Source organism: Cygnus atratus, unplaced genomic scaffold (genome assembly GCF_013377495.2).
Source record: "Cygnus atratus isolate AKBS03 ecotype Queensland, Australia unplaced genomic scaffold, CAtr_DNAZoo_HiC_assembly HiC_scaffold_34, whole genome shotgun sequence".
Classification (NCBI taxonomy): domain Eukaryota; kingdom Metazoa; phylum Chordata; class Aves; order Anseriformes; family Anatidae; genus Cygnus; species Cygnus atratus.
Genome location: NW_026109932.1, coordinates 438,405 through 464,794, shown reverse-complemented (window position 1 = coordinate 464,794; position 26,390 = coordinate 438,405). Strand labels below are relative to the sequence as shown.

The window sequence follows — 26,390 nt, the reverse complement described above, 5'->3', positions numbered from 1 at the left end:
GTCTGGGGGAGATTCTTGACACGGATACTCAGCATCAGCAGTATCAGAGGGGAAGGCACTCTCTGGGTTCTCTCGTCTCTCTTTCCTACTTTGAAGGGTAACCAGGGGACAATAATGGAGTTGTCAGGTTTGTATCAGTGATTGAAGCTCAGGGACCATTACACTGAAAGAGACCTCTAGGTCTTTGAGGAAGCTCACAATTTCACTCCACACCTTTTAGCCTATGGGCAGCACCAACACCACCTTCACTGTTTCTCGAAAGACTATCCAATGTCCTGTTCAGCACCTGCAAATAGGGAAATGCCTCTGGCCAGTGGGCACCGGATATCCTTCTCTGGTGCACTCTACCAGATAATATACAGCAGTACGGATTCCTCCTGAGAACACATAGGATTTGCCTGGTCCCTGAGACACGCTTAGACAGAAAAAATACAGAGTTCACAGCGAAGAGGCAGTGAGTCTTTCTCACAGCGAAGAGGCAGTGATTAGGTTTCAGTGAAACATGGTGGAAGTTTTCCTCCAAGAAGTCTCTCTAACATGTATCTGTCTTTTCCTCCATGGACAGGCAACCATGACCTGAGGCAGCAAATGCCCAACAGCACCTTCCCCACAGAGTTCCTCCTCCTGCCATTCGCAGACACACGCAAGCTGCAGCTCCTGCACTTCGGGCTCTTCCTGGGCATCTACCTGGCTGCCCTCCTGGGCAACGGCCTCATCCTCACAGCCGTAGCCTGCGACCACTGCCTCCACACCCCCATGTACTTCTTCCTCCTCAACCTCGCCCTCCTCGACCTGGGCACTATTACCACCACTGTCCCCAAAGCCATGGCCAATTTCCTCTGGGACACCAGGACCATTTCCTATGCAGGTTGTGCCACCCAGGTCTTTATGTTTGTTGTCTTCATCACAGCAGAGTTTTTTCTTCTCACCATCATGGCCTATGACCGCTACATTGCCATCTGCAAACCCCTGCACTATGGGACAATAATGACCAGCAGAACTTGTGTCAACATGGCAGCAGCTGTCTGGGGCAGTACTTTTCTCTATGCTATGCTGCACACTGCAAATACCTTTTCCCTTCCCCTCTGCCAAGGTAATGCCCTGGACCAGTTCTTCTGTGAAATCCCCCAGATCCTCAAGCTCTCCTGCTCAGATGCCTACCTCAGAGAAGTTGGGATTCTTATGCTTAGTGTATTAATAGCATTCGGGTGTTTTGTTTTTCTTGTGCTGTCCTATGTGGAGATCTTCAGGGCTGTGCTGAAGATTCCCTCTCAACAGGGCCGGCACAAAGCCTTTTCCATGTGCCTCCCTCACCTGGCTGTGGTCTCCCTGTTCATCAGCACTGCCTTTTTTGCCTACCTGAAGCCCCCTTTCATGTCCTCCTCATCCCTGAATCTTTTGCTGGCAGTTCTGTACTCGGTGTTGCCTCCAGCAGTGAACCCTCTCATCTACAGCATGAGGAACGAGGAGCTGAAGGATGCATTGTGGAAAGTGATGACTGGTTGCCTTTCAGAAGCAATATACTACCTGTCTTCTTCTACATATCATTCATAATGCAACACATTACTGCAGAGATGTTATTTTTTCTCTGTTTATTGATTTATTTATATATTATTATTTTCTTTCCTTTTTTATATTTTTCTTTGCATTTCTTGCGATAAAGTTGTTAGCAAAGAAATGTGATTGTTCATCACCTTCCATTTCAGTGTCTACCTAATTCATGTGACTCAGAGACTTGGTGTAAACAAGGATCCAGGCTCTTTGAGTGTTTTAATAAAAGAAAGGACCCTACAGTGACTTGTTCACCTGACGTCCTCCCTTGGGGACCATTGTGGAGCTGCAGGGGCACTTGGCCGTGTGCAGAGGTTGAAGGAGAAGAGTTCTGGCACAGCAGCACTGCCAGGGAGTCCCAGGTCTTGGTCTGTCACAATCTGCGTTACTTCACCACCGACGCTCTCCTTCGGAGCCCTTGTGTTGCTGTGAGGACTGATTGCTCTTGTCGCTTGCTCACCGTGCTGCTATTTGGCAGTCCTGTGTCCACAGGCAGGGACAGGCCAGGGGCACTTCTCTAACACAGCTGGCTCTGTACCAGCATCTGCAGCATAAAAGGGGATGTGCTGAGGGCAGTGCCTGAAGGCTCAGCTCTTCTCGCAAAGCTGCTCTCATGGATATTGCAAAGGGATGGACTCGAAGGACGCTTCTTGCTTTGTTTCTTTCTCTTCCATGAGTCTGTGACTGAAGGAGGACGGCTATCTGTGTGCACCCTCCATGGCCAAAGAACCACTTGTGTGGGAGGCAGTCAGTGGCAGTGCCCCCCACCAGCTGGCTCTGCCTTCCCAGCCTGACCAGCACGGCTCTGCAGAGTGCCCCCACGGCCCCGCGCACCATAGCCCCCTTGCTCTGCAGAGCAGCACCGCCAGCTTGGGGGCTGTGGGCAGCATGGGCAGGGGCTGCAGGAATGGCTGCTCCAGCCAGCCCAGACGTGGTGGCCTGGGGCAAGGCTGTGTGGGACATGGGGTGTCCTGGGAGCAGGGCAGGGCAGAGTGTGTGTGCGGTGCTGCTGCCTGAGGAGCCCCATGGCCAGCAGTGTGGTGCTGTGCTGTGTCTCGGAGCGGGGCTGGCGTGGGGGGCTGGCGGCTGCCTGGGAGAGGGAAATCTCTTGCAGATGATAGAAGGAGAGACACTCCCACTGACCTCCACTTCTCCATTTGCTGCTTTGGGTCCAGCCCAGCCTGGGCTGCTCTGCTGGGCTGGGCTGGGCTGGGCTGGGCTGGAAAGAGGACAGGGAGGTGTGGAGAGCTGGGGAGGACATGGGTTGTGCTGGCCTCCTGGGAGAGACATGGAGGACCAGCAGAGCAGAGGCTGGGCTGGACCATTGTTCTCTGGACACTCTGGGAAATGCTGCCTCTAAGGATATGACCAATGCTAATCAACATGACTTTCACACTAATTTCTTCTCTGCAGCGCTCTCAACATTCTCCTACAACATGTATTCAGTTCTTGATTCAGTTTTCCACAGAGCAGTAGGCATTTCCTTCAGTATGCCCTCGAGTTACTAAAGGCTACATGGGGAAATGTGAGTCTGCATATCTGGAAGGCCTTCTGAAGCATGAGCTGGTTGTCAGGCAGAGTACCTGAGGGATTGTGCAGGGCATCCCCTGCACCCACTGCTCCTGGGGGGGCTGGGAAGAGGCCTCCTGAGCATAACAGCTCCTTGTAGCTCTGTGGGTGCTGGCTGTGAGGTCACTTCTGTCCCAGCCCCTGGATGGCCAACAGCAGGGAGGCAGAGCCTCTGAGGTCATAAAGGCCATCAGAAAGCTGCCCCCAACAGGGTGACATGTTACGGGAGGCCAGGGGGAAGATGGGAGAATAATGGTGGGAAATCTGGGGGAGAGAAGAGGTGTTTCGCTAACAGAAAGGAAAGATTTTGAAGAATTAAGAGGGATGCAGGTAAGGCTGCTGCTGCAACACTCACTGGGAAAACATTTATGTTAGACCACTGGTAATATTTCTAAACAGGAACCTTTAAACCTGGTGTTATACTTAATGCTGTCCCTCACCCTGGAAGGAATCCATTGATCTAATCCCTAAATTCAAATCCTACCTTGAATTCAAATCCCAGACACATTACCTGTTACCGTTAGTCTTAACCTATTGCTCACACTAATTCCTAGCCCTTATTCCCTAGCATTAAATTGCTAGCCTTTAACACCACCCCTCGTTCCATAATAAAAGCACATAATAAAACCCTAACCAAAAATCTAGCCCATACCTTACACACTGACTGTGTACTCAAAGCAGAACACCAAAGCCTCCCACTTAGCCTCTGCCCAATCCCTGAACCTGGACTGAAAGAACTAAACCCTAGACCCTAACCTGAACTCGTAATCCTCAGATCCCTCATTCCTGCTCTATTATCACAAAACTGAAGCAGTTTGGCCCCATGAGGCTGGGCAGAGCTTGAAACATCCTGCAGCAATCACTCGGTCTTGGAGGAGGCAGGTGAGGTGACATGGATCTGGTCAGGTCACAGGACTCAAGGAGGAGATGGGTGGGGATGCTCTGCTGAGGTCAGCTGTGCCTCAGGATCTCAGGAGGCAGCAGGAGGCCCATGGCTGTGCAGGTGGGTGTCAGGGCACTTCTTCCTGAGGGCCTGATAGACCCCCTTCAGGCACATGGCTGGTGTACAAGGATGTCATTTTAGATGTCATAAGGAGCTGAGGAGCCACTGACATGAAGCTATTGTGAGTCTTTATTTCAAGGTCAGTCCTGCGCTAGTACCTAACAGAGCTTGCATATAGGTGTCTCCTGTCCATCACAGAAGCTGAAAGGCCATCATTAGGTACGTGGCCTTAGAGGATGACAACGACCTTGCTTTTATTGCATTAGGTGCTGGGCTTCAAGGAGGGTGCCAGTTTTGGATGATCTTATAGGGCGTCGACTGTGTTTGAGAAACTATGATTCCAGTAAGAAGCAATTGGCTTTGATGGGGACTGCGAGGTCACTTCTGCCTCTGGAGCTGATAGGCTAGCAGCAGGAGCATGGCTGGTCAAGGGACTGGGAGGTGCCATCTTTCGGAAGTGTCTGCCAAGTCATCCCTCACCTCCTGGCTGGCAGATGGGCTTTTAGGCTCACATCTCCCAGCATCTCTCACAGGCCAGCAGAAGGCACCTGGCTGGCATGGTGCTTGTGTGGTGCCCTGTGGCGCAATGACCACATGAACACCAGGGTTCTTTTAGGATCAGTAACTGCTACTACTTTATTGATGACATAACTTCCTTCTCTCTTACTGAGGGCCTAACTTCACCTCTCATAAGGAGGCCGTAACATCATTCTCCTTGTTGCATCCCCATATTGAGGACAGGCTCCCTTCTTATACTATTTACCCCGCAGCAGTACTTTTCCACTAACTATTCTTTGGCCAAACAACTTTGCCCAGCAACCCCAAACACCCAGTAACTTCCATGCCTTAAGGGCTGGAGAACAAGCAACCCGAGATGGCAAGGTGTCTCCTGAATCGCCCTTCTTTGTTCCCTCTAGACTCTTTACATTCCTGATGGGCTCATCGTTAAGAGTCCCATGTTATCACCAACCACGGGGCTTCTCGACCCCCATGGCCAAACTCCCACACTTGGTCTCTGACAGGTCACAATGCAACAATGAGCCATTATCTCCTGAACTGAAGCAGGAACAGATCCTTGTGGGGAGCAATCCTTTGGGCCTATTCTTGGCACTGGTTTGGGAAGGAAAGCCCAGCCTTCAGGCATTGCACTGGGGTAATTCCATTTTATTAAAGAGATATCATGAAAGAGTCTTCACTGACTCACAGTGTTAGATGCACATTTATACAGTCTCCATACGGGACAGAACAGTTTCATTCATTTATAGCAGGGGGCGGAGGAGAGGGGGTGAAGTGGGGAATGCAAACACTTATGTAGGAATGCAAGGCGCACAAGCACTAATAATGACAACAACAACAACAACAACAATAAGAAGAAGAAGAACAACCAAAACACAATCCTGGAAGGGGATGTACTGAGGTTCATTACTGGAGAGTGAAGGGATCTTTATGAGTACTGAAAAAATCCATGTCATCAGTTCCCACACTGCATCCTTGAGCACCTGGTTCCTCATGCTGTAGATGAGAGGGTTCAGTGTGGGAGGCACTACCAAGTACAGAACTGCCAGCAAAAGATTCAGGGAGGAGGAGGACATGGATGGAGGTTTTAGGTAGGCAGATGTGCCAGTGCTAATGAACAGGGAGGCCACGGCCAGGTGAGGGAGGCATGTGGAAAAGGCTTTGTGCCGTCCCTGCATCGAGGGGATCCTCAGCACTGCCCTGAAAATCTACACATAGGACAGCACAAGGAAAACAAAACACCCACATGCTAAACAGGCACTAATCACAAGAAGTCCAACCACTCTGAGGTAGGCATCTGAGCAGGAGAGCTTGAGGATCTGGGGAATTTCACAGAAGAACTGGTCCAGAGCATTGCCCTTGCAGAATAGTAGTGACAATGTATTGGAAGTATGAAGGAGGGCATTGAGAAAGCCACTGCTCCAGGCAGCTGCTGCCATCTTGACACAAGTTCTGTTGGTCATTATTGTCCCGTAATGCAGGGGTTTGCAGCTGGTAACGTAGCAGTCATAAGCCACGATGGTGAGAAGAAAAAACTCTGCTGCAACAAAGACAAGAAAGAAAAAGACATGGGTAGCACAACCTGAGTAGGAAATGGCCCTGGTGTCCCACAGGGAATTGGCCATGGCTTTAGGGAGAGTGGTGGAGATGGAGCCCAGGTCGAGGAGGGCGAGGTTGAGGAGGAAGAAGTACATGGGGGTGTGGAGGCGGTGATCGCAGGCTACGGCTGTGAGGATGAGGCCGTTGCCCAGGAGGGCAGCCAGGTAGATGCCCAGGAAGAGCCCGAAGTGCAGGAGCTGCAGCTCGTGTGTGTCAGCGAATGGCAGGAGGAGGAACTCTGTGGGGAAGCTGCTGTTGGACATTTGCTGCCTCAGGGCATGGTTGCCTGTCCATGGAGGAAAAGACAGAGACATGTTAGTGAGACTTCTCTGAGCAAAAACTAAACCATATTTCATAGAAAATATCCTCACCAAGACTGCTTCCTCACTGCATCTTCATCTCAAGGAGACTTGCTCCTGCCTGGAGCTCTGGGTTTCTCTGTCTAAGAGTGCCTCAGGGACCAGGCAGATCCTCTGTAGGCTCAGCAGGAGTCAGTACTGCCCTACAGTATACAGTAAAGAACACCAGGGATGGATCTCAGGCGTCCACTGGCCAGAGACATCTCCCCATTTACAAGTGCTGAGAAGGACATCCAACAATCCCACAAGAAACAATGAAGGTGGTGTTGGTGCTGTCGGTAGGCTAAAGGGTGTGGAGTGAAGTTGTGAGGTTCCTCAAAGACCTCCACATCTCTTTCAGTGTAATGCTCTGTGAGTTTCAGACCCTTCTTCAATCCCGACAACACCATTATCATCCCCCTGACTGCCCTCCAAAGCAGGAAGCTGAAAGCACAGAACTCAAAGAGTGCCTTCCCTTCAGGTACTGCAGGTGTTGGTCTTCCCTCTCAAGAATCTCCCCTAGAGATGCACTGGGGATGCTGTGGAGCGCTGAGCAGCCTGCCCCACATAGCAGCCCCCTGACAGAAGCAGGACCGTGCCCTGCCCTTCCCTGCTGGAGGGGTTCCTTCCACCCACAGCTTCTCCCGGCAGTGCGCTCGGCAGCTCCCCAGGCAACCAATTGTCGGCCAGAATGCTCATAGAATCATAGAATATTTGGGGTTGAAAGGGACCTTAAGGTCTAGTTCCACTCCCCATGAAATGGGCAGAATCACCTCCCACTAGACCAGTTGCCCAAGGTCCCAACCAACCTGACCTTGGACACTACCACGGATGAGGCATCCACCACTTCTCTGGGCAACCTGTTCCAGGGCCTCGCCACCCACTGCATGAAGAATTTATTCTTTAGGTCTGATCTAAATCTACTCTCTTCTAGCTTAAAAGCACTGCCCCTTGTCCTACCACTACGCTCCCTGATAGAGTCTCTCCAATATTTCTCCTATGTCTCTCCCCCTCTTCTGTTAAGAATGGGGAGGGAGAGAGCTTCTGTGAGGTGCTTGGCTTCCCCCTTGCTTCCCCCTCCTGGGAATAAAGCACAACATAGCCAGGGACATTAACCTGACCGACAAGTGATAAAGGAGGCAGTGAGGGAGCCAGTCCTGGTCAGTCACACTGACTGATGAGAGCATGGGAGAGAGAGAAAATGTTTCTTCCAGCAAGGTTACCTGACCAGGAACCTTGTCAGTTGGGAAACCAAGGGAAAGGGGGGAATACTGGTAACAGGGGATGTCCTATGAGGAGAGGCTGAGGACACTTTGGGTTGTCTAGTCTGGAGAAAAGAAGGCTGAGGAGCGACCTCATTGCTCTCAGCCACTGTCTCAGGAGGGGAAGTGGAGAGGGAGGTGATGATCTTTTCTCCCTGGTAACAGATCACAGAACATGTGGGAATGGCATGTAGATGCACCAGGGGATATTCAGAGTGGACAGCAGGAAACATTTTCTGTACTGTGAGGGTGGTCAAGCACTGGAACAGGCTTCCTTGAGACCTGGTTGTTGTTCCAGGCCTGTCAGTGTTCAAGAAGCATTTGGACATTGTCCTCATTAATATGCTGTAACTTTTGTTTAGCCCTGAAGAGGTCAGGCAGTTGGACTAGGTGATCTTTGAAGGTCCCTTCCAAATGAAATCTCCTCTCCTCTCCTCTCCTCTCCTCTCCTCTCCTCTCCTCTCCTCTCCTCTCCTCTCCTCTCCTCTCCTCTCCTCTCCTCTCCTCTCCTCTCCCCTTCCCTTCCCTTCCCTTCCCTTCCCTTCCCTTCCCTTCCCTTCCCTTCCCTTCCCTTCCCTTCCCTTCCCTTCCCTTCCCTTCCCTTCCCTTCCCTTCCCTTCCCTTCCCTTCCCTTCCCTTCCCTTCCCTTCCCTTCCCTTCCCTTCCCTTCCCTTCCCTTCCCTTCCCTTCCCTTCCCTTCCCTTCCCTTCCCTTCCCTTCCCTTCCCTTCCCTTCCCTTCCCTTCCCTTCCCTTCCCTTCCCTTCCCTTCCTCTTCCCTTCTCTTCTCTTCTCTTCTCTTCTCTTCTCTTCTCTTCTCTTCTCTTCTCTCTTCTCTCACACTACACACTTGGGTATGTCCCATTTTTGTGTTGGAAGGCTACACTAATTTCTCACGGAGTCTTGTCTTTTCATGACTAAGCAATCCCAGCTCTCTCAGCTGCCCTTCACAAGACATGTATTTGGTGTGAATGGCATGCTTTGGTAGGCAGGTAGTAGTCAGTGCTGGATGGTGACAAACATCAGTTTGATCACCTTGGGTTAGCTCTCCTGGCTGGGTCCCATCACAATGTTCTACACACCTCCAACATACATGGCGTGGGGGGCAGTATGAGAAACAGAAACCCTTAATGCTGTGCAGACACACTCCATGACTGTTTCTAAACCCTCTCAAAGCCAGTTACCCTCTGCACTAAAACACCTTTGCCCTGAAGAACCTCTGTGCAACAGCTGTCTTGAAGAGTGTTTGTTTTGTTTTCATCTTTCCTTTAACATGTGACCAAGTCTTGGAAGACAGAAGATGGTACAAAAGTCTTTGTTTGGAAGACAAAATTGAGGCTGAGCTGATAAATTGTCCTGATTTCAGGTAGGATAATTTTCCTCCCAGTCGCTGGTAGGGTGCTATGTTTTGGATTAGGATGAGAAGAGTGCTGATAACATGCTGATGTTTTAATTGTTGCAGAGCAGTGCTTACACCAAGCCAAGGACTTTTCAGCTTCTCGCTCTGTCCTGCCAGCGGGCAGGCTGGGGGTGCAGCAGGAGCTGGGAGGGGACAGACCCAGGACAGCTGACCCAAAGTGGCCAAAGGGGTATTCCATACCATCTGACATTGTGCTAAACAATATATAGGGGTGGCTAGCCGGGGTGGGGGGGCCAGCTACTTGGGGATAGGCTGGGCTTCGGTCAGCGGGTGGTGAGCAACTGTATTGTGCATCACTTGTTTTGTACATATTATTATTATCATTATCATTATCATTATTATCCTGTCTTAATAAACTGTCTTTAACTCACAAGCTTCACTTTCCCGTTTCTCTCCCCCATCCCAGAGAGGGAGGGGGGTGGATGAGTGAACAGCTGTGTGGTGTTCAGCTGCCGACCGGGTTAAACCACAACAGACGGACATTCTGCTAGTCACCAGGATTGGTCCAAGATGACCTAGAGTGGCTGTGCAAGGACATCAGCCAGCTCCCTCTGCTCTCATGGGTGAATCCCATCGGGTCCCATAGACTTGTGTCATTTGGTCAAATATGCCCTGACTTGATCCACTCCCACCAAGTGTACATCTTCCTTGCACCTGACTTTTCCCCGTCCTCTATGACCTGGGATTCCAAAAGGACAATCTTGACAGTAGGGACTGAGGTGAAGAAGGAATTCAGCACCTCAGCCTTTTCCCTGTTCTGTGTCAACAGTTCCAGGACCACATTCAGTAGTGAGTCCACATATTCCTGAGCCTTTCTTTAGCCACCTATATACTTCTAGAAGCCCTTCTGTTGTGGTTTAACCCAGCCGGCAGCTAAGCACCACACAGCCATTTGCTCACCCTCCCCCCTCCCTCTCCGGGATGGGGGAGACAAACGGGAAAGTGAAGCCTGTGGGTTGAGATAGAGACAGGTTATTAGGACAGGAAAATAATAATAATAATAATAATAATAATAATAATAATAATAATAATAATAATAATGATAATAGTACTACTAATAATGTGTACGGAACAAGTGATGCACAATGCAATTGGTCACCACCCGCTGACCAATGCCCAGCCTATCCCTGAGCAGCTGCCCCCCCACCCCGGCTAGCCACCCCTATATATTGTTTAGCACAATGTCAGATGGTATGGAATACCCCTTTGGCCACTTTGGGTCAGCTGTCCTGGGTCTGTCCCCTCCCAGCTCCTGCTGCACCCCTAGCCTGCCCGCTGGCAGGACAGAGCGAGAAGCTGAAAAGTCCTTGGCTTGGTGTAAGCACTGCTCTGCAACAATTTATCAACATGTTATCAGCACTCTTCTCATCCTAATCCAAAACACAGTACCCTGCCAGCTACTAGGAGGAAAATTAACTCTATCCTAACTGAAACCAGGACACCTTCTTACTCTCTTAGACATCCTTGGCCAAATTCCTTTAGAGCTGGGCTTTAGATTTCCAACATTCAATCCTACAGACTCAGACAAGACCTCTGTATTCTTCTCAGGTTATTAGAGGCCTTCTGAGGTCTCTATGCTAATTTCTGTGTTGGAGTTTGGCCAGAAGCTCCTGGTTCATCCATGCAGGCCTCTTGCCATTTTTGCCTGATTTCGTCTTTCTTGGGATGGACTGCTCTTGATGTTGGAGGAGGTGATCCTCGAATATTAACCACCTTTCTGGGACTGCTTTTATCCCCAGAACCTTATCCCACAGTGTTCTTCCAAGCAGATGTTGAAGAAGCCAAAGACGGCTCTCCTGAAGACCAGAGTTGTGAGCTTGCTATTTGTCAGCTATGCTGCCCTCCTGCAGGATGAACTCCACCATGGTCACTGCAGGGAACATTGTTGACTCATCCAGAGCTTACCATGAACCACGGCCGCCAGATCCCCTTCTGCAGGGTTATGCTCCATCCACTTGTCCCCCGATTTATATGTACATCCAGGAATACGCAGTCTGATGTGCGGGATCTGGCATTAGTTCTTGTTACATTTTAAATGGTAGGCAACTGACCAGCATTCAGATCTATCAAGATGTCTCTGTAAGGCCCCTCTACCCTCAAGGGAATCGACAGAGCCTCCTAATTTAGTAGATGTAGGGCAGTCCACTCATATGCCTACGCTCTCAAAATCCTGCTTTTTCTCTTCTCCATCCTTTACTTATCCCTTGACGTATCCGTCAAGGAACAGACCAACCATTTTCAGAGTGTGCCTCTCAGCAGTACCTTGAGATTCTTGGAGAGCAGCTTCACCACCAGCAATGGCCCTCAGGGGCTGCAGAGACAGACTGAAAGCAAACCCATTTCTTGCCAGAGCTGCTTGTTCCAGCTCTGTTTCTCATTGTCGCTGCAGACAGCAGGCAGAACTTTGCATGGTCCCGCAGCTGAGGTGTGACAGCCCAAAGACGTACCGACAGCCTCAGCCAGGTGCACAGACCAGAACAAGCTGCAGCCTGTGATTTCTGACATCCATGGAGTCACTGCCAAGGCATGGTGGGACAGGACATGCAGCTTGGGATGTTTCAACGGGTGGGTACAGACTTCAGGACAGACAGGCTGGAATGATCCAGAGTTGGATTTCCTTACTGAAGCTGCTTGGATATATGGAGCTCCTCTATGTGACCTGTGAAATATTCCGTGAGCCCTTGTGGGTGCCAATCAGAGGAGGGGCCACTAAGGGTGCTATCATGGTGGGAGAGAAAGAACCTGCAGCCAGGGCAAGGAAGTGGACATAGTCATTGTTAAGCACCCCAAAGAAGTCTCTTGGTGTAAGAGTCTGGGTCTCCCTGAGGGCTTTCTAATGTCCCTGCCATTTTCCAGAAGGGGAACAGAGCTGAGTGCAAACAGTCCAGGTCGTTTTTAGAGTGTCTTGGGATAGCTTCTTGGTCCAGCTGCCAGATGGGCCAACAGAGGTAATATAAACCTGGATCTGATACCTGCATGCCAGAAAGAGCTGGTCAGGCATGTGATGACCCATGTCAGCCCTGGCTGTCATGACCCTCAAATTGTGGGGTCCCAGATCCCAAGAGGTGTGAGGAAGGAAATAAAAGATTTTTAGTGGGGATCCCAGGTGAGCAGCACACAAGTGCAGAACAGTGGTTGGACACCTCACGAGTTCTGTGCAGGGCTGAGGAGGCAACGAGGCCCTGGGGCTGGTGTCCTCTCGTGGTCCTCAATGGAAGAGATGGCAGCCCTAGACAGCTGAGAGGACAAGGACCTCAGTTCTGTTGGTGGAGGTCCCAGCCACACCAGAGCCCTCAACTATTCCCACCACAAGCTGTCCAACACTTTTGCATGTCTGTGCTTGTTTCTCTGCAGATAACTCATGTCACTTCAGAATAAGTGATGATACACCTTTTAGAAAGGTCCCTAAATTACCTGATTAATACTGTCCCTAAATTACCCCTTCTCCATTAATTTTCTCTCACTTTTGGGGAGGAGAGAGAGATGTTATAGGGGAGGTTTATATGGTTTAGCCAACTGCCAAGGGACAGCTCCCAGGTTAGTGACGAGGCACAAAGGAAGGCAACATTTTTAGGTGGTATACACCGACAAAATGCCAATCCCTATATTCCCAATCTCTAAAGTCCTAATGACTGCTAACTTGGACAACCTCTGGCACCTCAAATGTCAAATGGTGTTTGCATTTGAGCAACTCACTGCTCTTCTCTATCTCCTGTACTTACCGTGGGAGCTTAGCCTAGAGTATTTTGTACATATCTGAACAGAGATGAGAGAAATCCAAAATTGTGTGGGTTTGTGGCTGATATGGAAGTTTCTGGGCCCCATTACAGGCCTAGGACATCAAACTCAGAATGAGATGCATCAGTTGACTAACTGTGATCACTTCCCTCAGCTTGGGAAAATGTGATCCCTGCCAGTCACAGTCTGTCTGTTCTACATAACATTGGAAGAGTACAAGGTAATTCTTTGATGAAACTCCTCCCAATAGGAGAAATGACACTGCTGGAAGTAAGTGTCTCTCCCCAGCTGAGAGAGCGAACATCAGTGATTGCTTCAGTCTGTTTCAAAGTCGATTCCCCTGGAGGCCCAGGGACTTGTCAAGAGCTCCCTGTGATGCTGAGCTGTGCTGAGATCCTGGGCCCAACGGGAGCTCCTGGCAAGTGGGCAGCGCTGCACAGAGACAGCTCTGCCCACGAGCAGCTCCTCTGCACAGCGCAGCAGGGCTGGGGGCACTGCCTGCAGGGGACAAGGGCGGCTGAGAGAAGGGAGGGAGATGTTAAAGGCAGTGTGGAGGGGGGCTGCTGAGAGCTCACTGTGGGAGAAATCTTCCCAGCCCTGAACAGGGTAAGTCTCTGGCTGCACAGCTGTTGTTCCTGGTGCCATCTCCAGGTTTACAGGCAAATCCCACAGCCTGTGGGATCTTTCAGGAGGACTCTCAGAGTTTCTTTGGAGAAGAGAAGAATGACAAGCTCCAGAGCAGGGATTACCTGTCATAAATAACCGAGGGACAGGACATGAGGGTTCCTCTTCGCATGGCCAGCTGCAGGCTGTGCAGCTGGGGTGCAGGCAGGGGTGCCCAGGGCTGTGGTGCAGAGCAGGGTTCCTGCTGTGCCCCAGGGGCTGTGTGCCGGGACAGGGCCTCTGCTGTCTGCCAGGCTCAGCACTCAGCCTGACCGGGGAGACGCCAGGGCACTGCGGGTTAAGCTGCGGGTGGAAGGAGCCCCCCTGGCAGGGCAGGGTAGGGCACGGTCCTGAGCGTGCCCAGAGGCTGCTGCCTGGGGCAGGCTGCTCACAGCTCCACAGCACATCCAAAACACCTCAGAGTGGACTCCTCAACTGAGATATCAGAGCAAGGGGTACTTGAAGAGTAGCATTTTGTGCTTTGAGATTTCTCCTCTTGCTTTGCTGGGTGGCAGTAGGAGATGGGAATTTATATCTACATTATTATGAAGTCACTGAGTCACCAGTTCTAGTTACCCCCTGTTAGATCAGAGCTGCTCCTTAGCCACTGAATATGGGGAGTTGTCCCTGAAAAGTGTCCTGGGACAGGAGGTGTCTGCAGGGCAGAGCTGAGCACACAGCGTGTGGAAAGGGGTCTGTGAGCAATGGCAGGGAGGAGATGTGGGGACAGGGAAGCAGCTGCCAGCAGTGACAGCTCCAGGCAGCAGAGGGAGAGGGAGCTGCTGCCCGAAACACCAAGGGAGGGGGAATACAAGCACTCCCTGCCAGGCCTGTAGTGCAGGCACCTTCTCTGCAGCAACCCCCTGCTCTCCTCTGCCAGCCAGTACCTCAGGCAGTCTCAGTGCATGGGGTTTTAGTGCATGAGCCACCTGCTCCTCAGCTGGACCTCCAGAAGAGGAGAGGAGCATGTGTCCTGTGCTGTGATACACAATGATGAGGCTAAGAGTACCTGCCCTGCAATGTCACTTCTCTAGGTGGCATGCAAGATTGGTAGGGTGAAGGCTTCACTACATGCCCATCTGATTTTCTCTCTGTCAGCTGGTTGGAGCACTGTGGTATTCCTTATTATTTTTCCACTTGTGTGTGGTTCTCCTACTCTCTTTGTCTGGGGTGCAGGTGGGTGTAAGCTTCTGTTCTTACACAGTCTGTTGGGGCCCTGCTCTGAGCGTGTCTTCTCGGAACAAGGTGCCCAAGGTCCATTTGGAATTGTCAGGCATGCTGTCATTCAGTTGGGAGGACTGGAGAATGAGCTGACTCATTCAGCTCAAGGAATGGTATTTTGTGTGAGAGAAGGTGTGGGTTTTGCTCAGAGAATTCTGCCTTGTCATTGTCTTTTCCTCAAGTGACTGGTCCACGTGGCCAGAGGCAGCAAATGTCCAACAGCAGCTTCCCCACTGAGTTCCTCCTCCTGCCATTCGCAGACACACGCGAGCTGCAGCTCCTGCACTTCAGGCTCTTCCTGGGCATCTACCTGGCTGCCCTCCTGGGCAATGGCCTCATCCTCACAGCTGTAGCCTGCGACCACCGCCTCCACACCCCCATGTACTTCTTCCTCCTCAACCTCGCCCTCCTCGACCTGGGCACTATTACCACCACTGTCCCCAAAGCCATGGCCAATTCCCTGTGGGACACCAGGGCCATTTCCTTCTTTGGCTGTGCTACCCAGGTCTTTATGTTTGCTGTCTTTATTACAGCAGAGGTTCTTCTTCTCACCATCATGGCCTATGACCGCTACGTTGCCATCTGCAAACCCCTGCACTACAGGACAATAATGGACAGCAGAACTTGTGTCAACATGGCAGCAGCTGTCTGGGGCAGTACTTTTCTCTATGCTGTGCTGCACACTGCCAATACCTTTTCCCTCCCACTCTGCCAAGACAATACCCTGGACCAGTTCTTCTGCAAAATTCCACAGATCCTCAAGCTCTCCTGCTCAGATGCCTACCTCAGAGAAGCTGGACTTCTTGTGGTTAGTGTCTGTTTAGTATTTGGGTGTTTTGTTTTCGTTCTTTTCTCCTATGTGCAGATCTTGAGAGCTGTGCTGAGGATTCCCTCTGAGCAGGGAAGGCACAAAGTCTTTTCCACGTGCCTCCCTCACCTGGCCGTGGTCTCGCTGCTCATCAGCACTGGCACATTTACCTACCTAAAGCCCCCCTCCATGTCCTCTTTATTCCTTAATTTTTGCTGGCAGTTCTGTGCTCAGTGATACCTCCAGCACTGAACGCCCTCATCTACAGCATGAGGAATCAGGTGCTGAAGGATGCAGTGTGGAAAGTGATGCCTGGAGGTTTTTCAAAAGGAATAAACTGCCCATCTTCTTCTGCATATCACTCATAATGTAACTGATTACAGGCCAAGATTTTGGTTTTATTGGTTGTTATTGGCTTGCTGAGTGTGATTTTTGCTTGTTTGTTTGTTTTCTTATTTTGCTTTGCTTTTCTTGTGAAACTATTGTCCACAAAGAAATGTCTTTGTTCATCCTGTGTGACTCAGAGACTTGTTGTCAACAGGGAGTCATGCTGTCTCTGTATTTAAGTAAAAACGTGACTCTGCAGTGACTTGCTTGTCTGAGATCCTTCCTCGCAGACCTGTGATTGAGCTGCAGAGAGACTTGGCTGTGTGCTGAGATGGAGGGGAAATAGTTCTGGCACAGCAGCACTGCCAGGGAGTCCCAGCAGCTTGAAGCTGCTCTGCCTTTCACCTCACACACTCTCCTTCAGAGCCCTTGTGTTTCTGTGAGGACTGATTGCACTTGTCACGTGTTCACCGTGCTGCTGTGTGGCAGTCCTGGGTCCACACAATCTCTGGGACATGGTTGTGTCCCGGGAGCAGAGCACGGCGCTGTGTGTGTGCAGTGGTGCTGCCTGAGGAGCCCCAGGGCCAGCAGTGTGGTGCTGTGCTGTGCTGGGGAGCAGGGCTGGCCTGGGGGCTGCAGGCTGCCTGTGGGAGGGGAATCTCCTGTAGACTGCAGCACCGGGGACACTACCACTGACCTCCACTTCTCCATCTGATGCTTTGGGGCCAGCCCAACCTGGGCTGCACTGCTGGGCTGGGCTGTACAGAGGACAGGGAGGTGTGGAGAGCTGGGGAGGGTCTGGGCTGGGCTGGCCTCCTGGGAGAGGCAGGGAGGACCAGCAGAGCAGGGGCTGGGCTGGGCCCTTCTTCTCTGGACACCCTGGCAGATGCTGACCCAGGGCAATGGTCCCAGAGCAGCCCCTCCCAACCACAGTTCCCAGCACTGGGCTCTTGCTCCAGCTCACACAGGTGGTTTCTTCTTACAGGCAGGGACACTGAATAACAATGTCAAGAGTCCATGGCTCCCTTGGCCATGTGAGACTGCACATGTTTTGGGTGTGGTGAGATGAACCTGAGTGAGGGCAAGCGCCATAAACTATTCCCTAAATTTGCCATCTTGTCCAGTGGGACAGAGTGTCTGAAGGCGTCTTCTCTTTGGAGGTATGGTCCCCTGGGAAACCAGCTGAATAAAGCAACGCTAGTCATCATGACTTTCACACCAACTCCTTCTCTGCAGAGGTCTCAACATTTTACTGAAATATATATTCAGTTCTTGAATCACTTTTCCACACAGAAGTGGCTACATTCTTCAGGATGCGCTGGAGTTGCCAAAGGCTACATAGGGAAACATGAGTGTGGATGTGTGGGAGGCCTTCTGAAGCATGAGCTGGCTGGCAGGTAGAGTACCTGAGGGATTGTGCAGGGCATCCCCTGCACCCACTGCTCCTGGGGGGGCTGGGAAGAGGCCTCCTGAGCACAACAGCTCCTTGTAGCCCTGTGGATGCTGGCTGTGAGGTCACTTCTGTCCCAGCCCCTGGCTGGCCAACAGCAGGGAGGCAGAGCCTCTGAGGTCATAAAGGCCACCAGAAAGCTGCCCCCAACAGGGTGACACATTTGGGGAGGTCAGGGGAAAGCCAGAAGAATAAACATGGGAGACCTGGGGGAGAGAAGAGGGTCTTGTCTAACAGAAAGGAAAGATTTTGAAGAGGTGAGAGAGGTTCAGGTAAGACTGCTGCTGCTGCAACACTTACTAGGAAAACATTCACATCAGGCCCTAGTAATATTTCTAAGCAGCAACCGTAAGCCCTACCCCTACATCTAAATGCTATCCCTCTCTCTGCAAGGAATCCACTACTCTTACCCCTAACCTCAAACCTCACCTGGCATGGGTTAACCAAGTCTCCGTTATTACCGGTGATAGGACCCGCGGGAATGGTGTGAAGCTGAGGCAGGGGAAATTTAGGCTAGACAGCAGGAAGAGGTTCTTCACCGAGAGGGTGGTTGCACACTGGAACAGGCTCCCCAGGGAAGTAGTCACTGCACCAAGCCTGTCTGAATTTAAGAAGCGATTGGACTGTGCACTTAGTCACATGGTCTAAACTTTTGGGCAGACCTGTGTGGTGCCAGGAGTTGGACTTGATGATCCTTATGGGTCCCTTCCAACTCAGGATATTCTATGATTCTATGATTCTAAGTCCCAAATCCATAAGGCCTTACCACATACTCTTTGCTCAGTTCTCACCCTATTCCTTAGCCTTTTGTCCCTAGCACTGATTTCCAGCCTTAACATGATTCCTCAACAGAGCCCTGAAGAAAATCCCAATAAATAACAGTCTCTACACTACACACAGACTAGAACCCAAAAAGCAGAAGACACAGGCCTCCCTCAAATACTCTGCCCAACCACTAACCCTGGAAGGCAAGATCTAATCCCTAAACCCTAATCTGAATCCCAAAATCCTGCATTCCTGTGATCTAGTCACCTAGCTGAAGCAGTCTGGCCTCATCAAGCTGGGCAGGGCATGAGAGGTTCTGCAGCAATCACTTGGTCTTGGAGGAGGCAGGTGAGGTGACATGGATCTGGTCAGGTCACAGCACTCAAAGAGGCAATGGGTGGGGATGCTCTGCTGAAGTCAGCTGTGCCTCATGATCTCAGGAGGCAGCAGGAGGCCCATGGCTGTGCAGATGGGTGTCGGGGCACTTCTCACAGCTTCTTTGTCAATTACGTGAACTCCATAGGCTAGAAATACTACAATGAGCACTTTGAGGAGCTTTCCAGCCCAGACCAGGGTTACCACATGCCCGGAGCCAAGCTGGAATATCTCTGAGGTGTCCCCTTGGTCCTGGAATGGCCAGGGTGTGTGTCACCCATCTTGTCCTGTAGGGAAATGCATGGGTGTGCAGAGGTGGCCCGTGGTAGGGCAGTCCCTGGTGCTCTGGGATGTGTGTGTGTGTGTTGGGTTTGGTGCAAACACCTGGGCTGGTTTCTAATCTCCCACCTAAGCACAAGTGTGGAATAGCTCACCCCCTGCCAAAATCCTCCCTGTTTTATCTCATCCATGGAGGGCAGAGCCAAAAAAAAAGTTCTGAGCAGTTCTCCCAGGGTTTTCACCTGCTAGCAGCCCCAAAGCAGCAGCAGTGCCTTGGCATTGCCTGCATGGTTCTGCTGCTGCTTGTCTGGGCTCTGTTTTTACTTTGCAGGTGGGAGGTTGTATTGGGCTTACATGGAAAGGGTTTTGTAGCAGGGGCGCTGCAGGGCTAGTGTCTGTGAGGAGAGTCCAGAAGAAGCTGCCCCTTGTTAGAGAAGAGCCACTTCCAGCTGGCTCCAAAAGGGACATGCTGCTGATGAGTGATGCTCTTTGTACATCTGTGAGAGCGTTTTAAAGAAACGGGTAAAAATGACATGCAAGAATATCTGGGAGAAAAGATTGAGAAAATGTGAGAGAAAACAACCATGCAGACACCAAGGTCAGTGAAGAAAGAGGGTGAGGTGGTGCCCCAGGTGCTGGAGAAGAAGTTCCCCTGCAGCCTGTGGTGCACCATGTTGGAGCAGATCTCCACACTGCAGCTGATGTGGAGATGCCATGTGGGAGCAGGTGGATGTGGACTGAAGGAGGCTCCAGTCCAGGGAGAGCCCCTGCAGGAGACGACTGTCAGAACTGTGGAGAGGAGCCCAGCTCTAGGCAGCCCCTCATGGTGGGGCCTTTCTTCTGAGGAGAAACTTATATCGACCCTTTCACAGATGCTGCACAGGCAAGGACAGGACTCAGGATGACATTGCCCTTCAAGAAGGAATTACCTTTGGGATTCCCTCAAAGGGTGCAACTTCTGGCTGTGTAACAGCTTGAGTCACTGCACTGTGAATGCTGACCTAAGTCCCACCATGACAGAGGCAAACTTGTGCTTCCCTAGCAGCCACTCCCTCTCGTCTTCCTGAACTACCCTTGACAATGCAGACTCAAGCAAACAGAGACAAAAGGGAATGCAAGAATGCCTATGCTGTACAAACTCAACGACAATGATACATGCTAGCAAGTAACTGGAACACGAGCTGAGCACCAGCTCATCACAAGCACCAGATTCATGCTTAGTTGGTTTGAAAGGACTGAGCACAGGGCATTAGAAAAAACATAAAAGAAGGAGCTGCATCTTCTCCGTGTGGACTCAGCAGCAGCAGCCCTGCAGAATGACAACCCATCTGGCCGCTCATGGCTTGGGCAAGTGTACAGCTTGCTGCTTGAAGAACTGTCTGGAAGGCCATGCTCAAAGAATCTGAGTGAAGAGAGATCAGTCCAGTTGGTGGACGGTCACTGGTGGCATTCCCCAGGCCTCAGTACTGGGTCTGGTTTTGTTTACTATTTTGATGGATGATCTGAATGAGAGGATCAAGTGCACCCTCGGTACATTTGCAGTTGATAACAAGTTAGGTGGGACAGCTGATCTTCTTGAGGGGAGGAAAGGTTTGCAGAGGGATCTGGAAAGGCTAGATTGATGGACTGAGTCCAATCACATGACATTCAACAATGGTTAGTGTTGGGTTCTGCCCTTGAGTCATAACAACCCCATGCAGCAGCATAGGCTTGGGGAAGAGTGGCTGGAAAGCTGCCCAGCAGAAAAGCACCTGGGGATGTTGGTCAACAGCCAGCTGAACATGAGCACCCACCCCCTCCCAAGGGCAGGGGCACTGACATCTTCCAATAGATCATCTGTGCTTATGAGGTCACTGTCAGCTGAAGATCTGATAGGCCAGGAGCAGGCCCATGGCAGGTGAATGTTCCTGTGATGCCAGTGGTGCCTGAGTAGCTGGCAGGCCAAGAGCAAACATGGCCTGTGCTAGACGCTGTGAGGACCCTGGTGCCTGAGAAGCTTGTAGGCCAGGAATGGCCAGCACATGACTTGTGTGGGTCTGTGGGAGCTTATGATATCATGTCAGCGATGACATCCCATGCTTGATTACTCCTGCAATCCAACAGAAACCCCAGGCACCTGTCTACTGGTGCATCACCCTTGTTCATAGGTGAGCAGGTAGCAAATAGGTGTCTATGTGGTGCTCAGGTCAGTGGTGCCTGTGGAGCTGACAGACCAGCAGCAGGCCCACAGCTCTCGTAGGAGCTTGTGAGGTCACTGGTGCCCGAGAAGATGACAGGCAGGAAGGAGACCCATGCCTGGGGAATGTACTTGTGATGCCACTCTTGGCTGAGTAGCCAGTAGGCCAGGAGCAGGTGCATGACTGTGTAAGTTCTTGGGAGGTCACTGGAGCCTGACTACCTCCATGGCGACTATGCATCAGCTGCACGGATATCAGAGAATCACAGAATCATAGAATGGTTTGGGTTGTAAGAACCCTAGTTCTTGGGTTGTAAGAACCCTAGTGACCATCTAGTCCCAACCCCCTTGCTACAGGCCGGGACACCTTCCATTAGGCAACGTGCTTATGAGGTCATGGTTAGCTGAGGAGTTGATAGGCCAGGAACAGGCCCCTGGCCTGTGAATGCCATTTGGATGCCAGTGGTGCCTGTGTAACTAACTGGCTGAAAGCAAACATGGCCTGTGCTAGATGCTGTGAGGACCCTGGTGCCTGAGAAGCCAGTAGGCCAGGAATAAACACATGGCTTGTGTGGATCGGTGGGGAGGTCCCTGGTGATCAATTAGCTGATAGGTCAGGGCAAGGCCCATGGATTGTACAGGTATCTGTGAGGTCACCGGTGCCTGAGGAGCTGGCAGGCCTGGAACAGGCCAAGAACTTGTGTAGGTGTTGGTGAGGTCATTGCTGTCTGAATACAGGCCAGGAGCAGGCCCATGGCAGGTGAGGATGCTATGGCATCACCTGGAGCTGGGTTGGACAGAATCACGAAATATCGCGCGCTGGAAAGAACTGAAGATCAGTGAGTCCAACTCCAACCTCCAGACTAAAAAATAAACTATTTGTATCTAAAAAACTATAAAGAGTATAAATATATATTAAAAATATTAAAAATAATAAAAAATATAAAACACATATTTAAAAAAATATATATATAATAATATAACATAACATGACATAACATAACATAATATAAACTATAATATATAAAAATATATTGTAATATTATATAATAATATAATATAATATATTTAATATAATATGCGATGTATAATAATACATCTAATATAAAATAATATATATAATCTAATCTGATATATAATGTATAATAATATAATATATATAAAATGTAATTTAAATATATATTATAAAGATAAAATCTATAATATACAATAATAATATAATGTAATGTAATGTAATATAAACAATATAATATAATAATATATATTTTTTATATATTTATTACATGTACATATATTTAAAAATTATATGTGTATATATATAAAATGAACTATACGTCCGAGAAATTTGTCCAAGCAGTTCTTGACCCCTGCCAGGCTTGGTGCTGTGCGGAGGCTGGGAGACACCGCAGGGCTGTGCCTGGGCACAGGGCCAGGAGGAAACCACCGCCTTCCTGCCCGGGCGCCATGTCACATGGGCTGCGGTTTGTGCACCTGCAGTGGCAGGCAAGCTCCAGCTCCTGACCCGCCGCGGGGAATAACGGCCCCTGGGTGACACGCTGAGAGCCAGGGAGACGCCTGAGGCTCTGGGCTGCAGCTCTGCTGCCAGGGCAGGCCCTGCACCAGCTCTGGCTGCTGCCAGGACCCCACAGGAGGCTCCCTGGGGAGGGACGGGCCAGCCAGCGCTCCCGGCATGGGGCTCGGGCCCTGCCCAAGGGCCTTTCCCAGCTGCTGCTGCCAGCACAGCGGGGGCTGTAGCAGGGGCAGGGGCTGGTCCCTTCCCAGCCTGACACAGCCCCACTGCAGGCCCAGCCCCGTGGATCCCATGGCGCAGGGACGGCCGGACAATCGCACCTTGGGCTCTTGGATGCTACAGCTTAGGAGATGCTCCGTGCTCGCGGTCCCCACAGCGGGCTGCAAGGGGTGTCAGACCCATCTGCCCCCACACCCAGCCCTACCCCACGATGATCCCCCACCGCAGTGACGTGAGACCCGCAGCAGAGCCATCCCTCATATATGGTCATGAAGAGCGCTGGAGAAGTTCATTGGAGAGCTGGGCTGCGTCGGAGGGGAGATAAGTGCCGATAACGTCTAAAAAGGTGCCTGCTGCTTCGATTGGCTCCTCCTGCAGCTGGGACAGCATCTGCACAGATATATTGCCCTCCCATCATCACCATTGCCCTGTCGGTCCCCAGGAACTCCAGCAGCAGGGCCGTGCTGTCAGGGCAGGAGCCTCAGGATGGGGACAGAGGGACTTCTGTCTCCTTGGGTGCTGTGGCTGCTCCTCTGGGTGCATCCTTGCAGAGGTAAGTGCTTTGTTCCACAGCCTGGGGCCAGCTGGCAACAGCGGAGTCATTGGGATCCCCTCAGCAGCAGCAGGGTCATCAGGATCCCCCTGGGAGTGGGGTTGCTTTCCAGACACCACTGAAATGAGAGGCAGAAGGTTCTCAGTCCCTCAGCCCTGTGCTTTAATCTGTGCCTGTCTGGATGGGAGGGGGTAATCCATTTCCACAGCTCCCATGTATTTGGCAGCCCATGCCTGTCTGCAATTCCAGACACCGTGTCCTCGTGTACCCTTTTGGGACCCCTTGTCCCCCAGCACTGTCCCTGTGGAGATGGAGAAGGCCCAGACAGTAACAGCAGTCCTCAGTGATCTCCTGGGCACAGCCTAATGTCTGGGGTGCCCCAGAGGGGTTGTGTGCTGCTCCCTGTCCCTGGGATCTGGGTAAACAGTGACCCCAGGAGGGCAGGTTGTGCCCCCCAGACAGAAGGAGACTGGGGCTTCTGCACCAGAGGTGGCAGAGAGGTGTCCTTCCTGGGGGTCCTAGCTAGGCTTAGAGGCTGGGCTGACAGCAGAGATGAGGAGGGGACGCAGGTTGTGGGAGAACCTTGTGATTGACTTGGTGCCCCCTGGACAGACAGGAAGCCCCAGGGGTTTTGGTGCATTTTGGAGGTGCCTGGGGCAGGTGGGAGGGGGGGAAGTATCAGTTAAGGAACATGGGGCTGTTCAGGGGCTCCTGGGCTGGGGAGGAGTGGGAGCCCTGTGCAGGGCTGGGGGTGGTATGCAGGTGGGAATGGGCAGGGAGCCACTGGTGTGGGAGGAGGTTCTGAGGGCTGTGGAGAAGCGAATGGCAGAGGAGGACTGGAGCTGGGCACCCCAAGCCCTGTGCAGCCAATGGGGACACCCCACTGCCCCAGGGACAGGCCATGCAGGACAGGGCTCCCACCCTGGCGTCTGTGACTGTGCCTGATCCAGGGACAGTCTCAGACTCTCAGTGTGGGGCTCGAAGCTCTTCTGACCCTTCCTATGTTGGTGTTTGAAGGGTCTGCGGAGTTGAGGCTGGCGGATGGCGGCAGGCACTGTGCTGGGAGAGTGGAGGTGAAACATGAGGGCCAGTGGGGGACCGTGTGCCATTACAACTGGGACATGTCTGATGCTGCGGTGGTTTGTAGGCAGCTGGAATGTGGGGTTGCTCTTCAAGCTCTTCAGAAAGCACACTTTGGGCCAGAATCTGGCCCCATTTGGATGGTTGCTGTTGAATGTCTTGGCACCGAGTCTGCCCTGTCTGACTGTAGTCACACAGGACGTGGTGAATCCTACTGTTCTCACAATTTGGATGCTGGAGTGATATGTTCAGGTAAGGGCTCAGCCCATTCCCCACATTTTGGGGATGGGACAGGGGAAAAGGGTAACAGCTTATGGGTCAGGGCACTGATGAGCTTGGTCTGTCACTGCTGTTGTCCCATGTCCCTGGGAAACGCCCAGTGGAGCCCAGCCAAACCAAACACCCAAACCCAGACACCCAGACACCCAAACCAAGACTTGTCCTTGAGCTGGAGCGGCCAACCCTGGGGAGGTGCATGGTGCTGGGAGAGGAAAGCCCCCACCCTTCCCCATCATGCTGGCTGGTTCCCATCTTTCTCCTCCCATTCGCCCAGGCCCTGTCTGGCAGGCTGGTCCCTATGCCAGGGGAATCTAGAGCAACTCCCCCAGCCACCAGCAGCCTCAGGGAAGGGCATGCAATGGCCCAGGCCTTTTGGGTTGTACCCCCAGCAGACAAGAGAAGCTCGGCCAAAGCAGAGGGGCTGCTCAGAGGGCAGGAGCACTGGGCTTGGGCAGAGGAGCAGGGTGGCAAGTGGCACCTTGTTCGTGTCCCAGGGTCACACCACGAGAGCCAGTCCCCGGAGACACAGCCCCTCCAGGCCGTGCTGACCCTGTCCTCTCTTGCCTGCCCTGTGCCCCAAGGGCTGTGCCAGCACCTCCTGGCCCTCCTCGGTGCCTGCCCTCTCACCAGGAGCTCGTGTCAGCGCAGGGCTGCTCTCTGCCTGCTCTCCTGCACTCTGCCCGACTGGTGGCTGGGGACGTGCATGCCCAGCACCACACTCTGTCCCTGCCTGAGGACCCCCCTTTACCTGTTCCCCAGATGTGCCCCATCTAATAGCAGCTCCCCAGGAGCCCCAGCAGCCCCTGGGAACAGGGGGCTTTTCTGGTAGCTCCAAGGGGTTCCTCAGCCTGGCCTGAGCCTGGTGGGGCAGAGCAGGCTGCAGCAACCCCCAGTGCCTGGGCCCATTTCCCTGGGCCCACGTGCTGCGGGTGCTGCAGTGCTGGGTCTGGGGCCGGGCAGCCCAGGGGCTCCAGGCAGCAGCAGTTTTTCTGAGCAGTGCCTGTGGCTGGGGGCTTGGGAGAGAGGGCAGCCCATGGGTCCTGAGCTAGTTTCTGAGGAGCAGCAGGGGGGTCCTGACCTGTCTGTGCCATCGACACCCACTGAGAGCTGCTGGGCTGGCCATGGGGCTCTGCATGTGGCCACCTTAGGGATGAGGTGGGAGGTGGGCATGGAAGTGCCAGAGGGCTCTGGGAACTCACAGGTCTCCTTGGTTGCTCCAGGATTTGTCCAGCTGGTTGGAGGGGACAGCCCCTGCTCAGGAAGTGTGGAGGTCTACGACAGGGACCAGTGGAAAGCTGTCTGTGACTCCCACTTTGGAGACAAAGCTGCTGAGGTGGTCTGCAGGGAGCTGCAGTGCGGCACAGCCCTGTCCGTGCATGGGGCAGCTCACGTGGGAGAAGGGGCCGGTCCTGTCTGGGACAGAGAGCTGCAGTGTGTGGGGAATGAATCCACCATCCTCTTCTGCCCCTGGGAGGCCCCCAAGGAACTGCCCTGCATGTACGGCAATGGCACTCATGTCACCTGCACACGTAAGGACTCGGGGTGGGATGGTGCCCATGGGGTCTGTGGTGGGGGCAGAAGAGCAGGGTGGGCACTGGGCTGTGCTGGGTGGGGGACAGGTGGGGTGAGCTGGTGTTCTGCAGCCCTAAAAGAGTGCTGCAGGAGGAGAA

At 52.2% G+C, this 26,390-nt stretch overlaps 2 protein-coding genes and 2 pseudogenes across 2 annotated transcripts in view; 3 read left to right on the top strand and 1 right to left on the bottom strand.

Moving 5' to 3' along the window:
• The first annotated feature begins 588 nt into the window (after window positions 1-588).
• Window positions 589-1,554, top strand: LOC118260522 (olfactory receptor 14C36-like). Its single transcript, XM_035570847.2, has one exon. The coding sequence runs from the start codon at window positions 589-591 to the stop codon at window positions 1,552-1,554; it is 966 nt and encodes a 321-aa protein (XP_035426740.2).
• A 3,876-nt stretch (window positions 1,555-5,430) lies between these two features.
• LOC126913706 (olfactory receptor 14C36-like) lies at window positions 5,431-11,207 on the bottom strand (annotated as a pseudogene).
• A 4,178-nt stretch (window positions 11,208-15,385) lies between these two features.
• LOC126913705 (olfactory receptor 14A16-like) lies at window positions 15,386-16,054 on the top strand (annotated as a pseudogene).
• Window positions 16,055-25,888: 9,834 nt separating this feature from the next.
• LOC118260520 (scavenger receptor cysteine-rich type 1 protein M130-like) overlaps window positions 25,889-26,390 on the top strand; it is a 180,515-nt gene continuing 180,013 nt past the window's right edge. The window contains 1 exon segment of the mRNA XM_050716756.1: window positions 25,889-26,249. Within this exon segment, the coding sequence (XP_050572713.1) occupies window positions 25,889-26,249 (361 nt within the window).

What these genes read in the sequence shown, in the direction of transcription:
- LOC118260522 (XM_035570847.2), top strand. Translation starts at nt 589, where the DNA reads ATGCCCAACAGCACCTTCCCCACAGAGTTCCTCCTCCTGCCATTCGCA.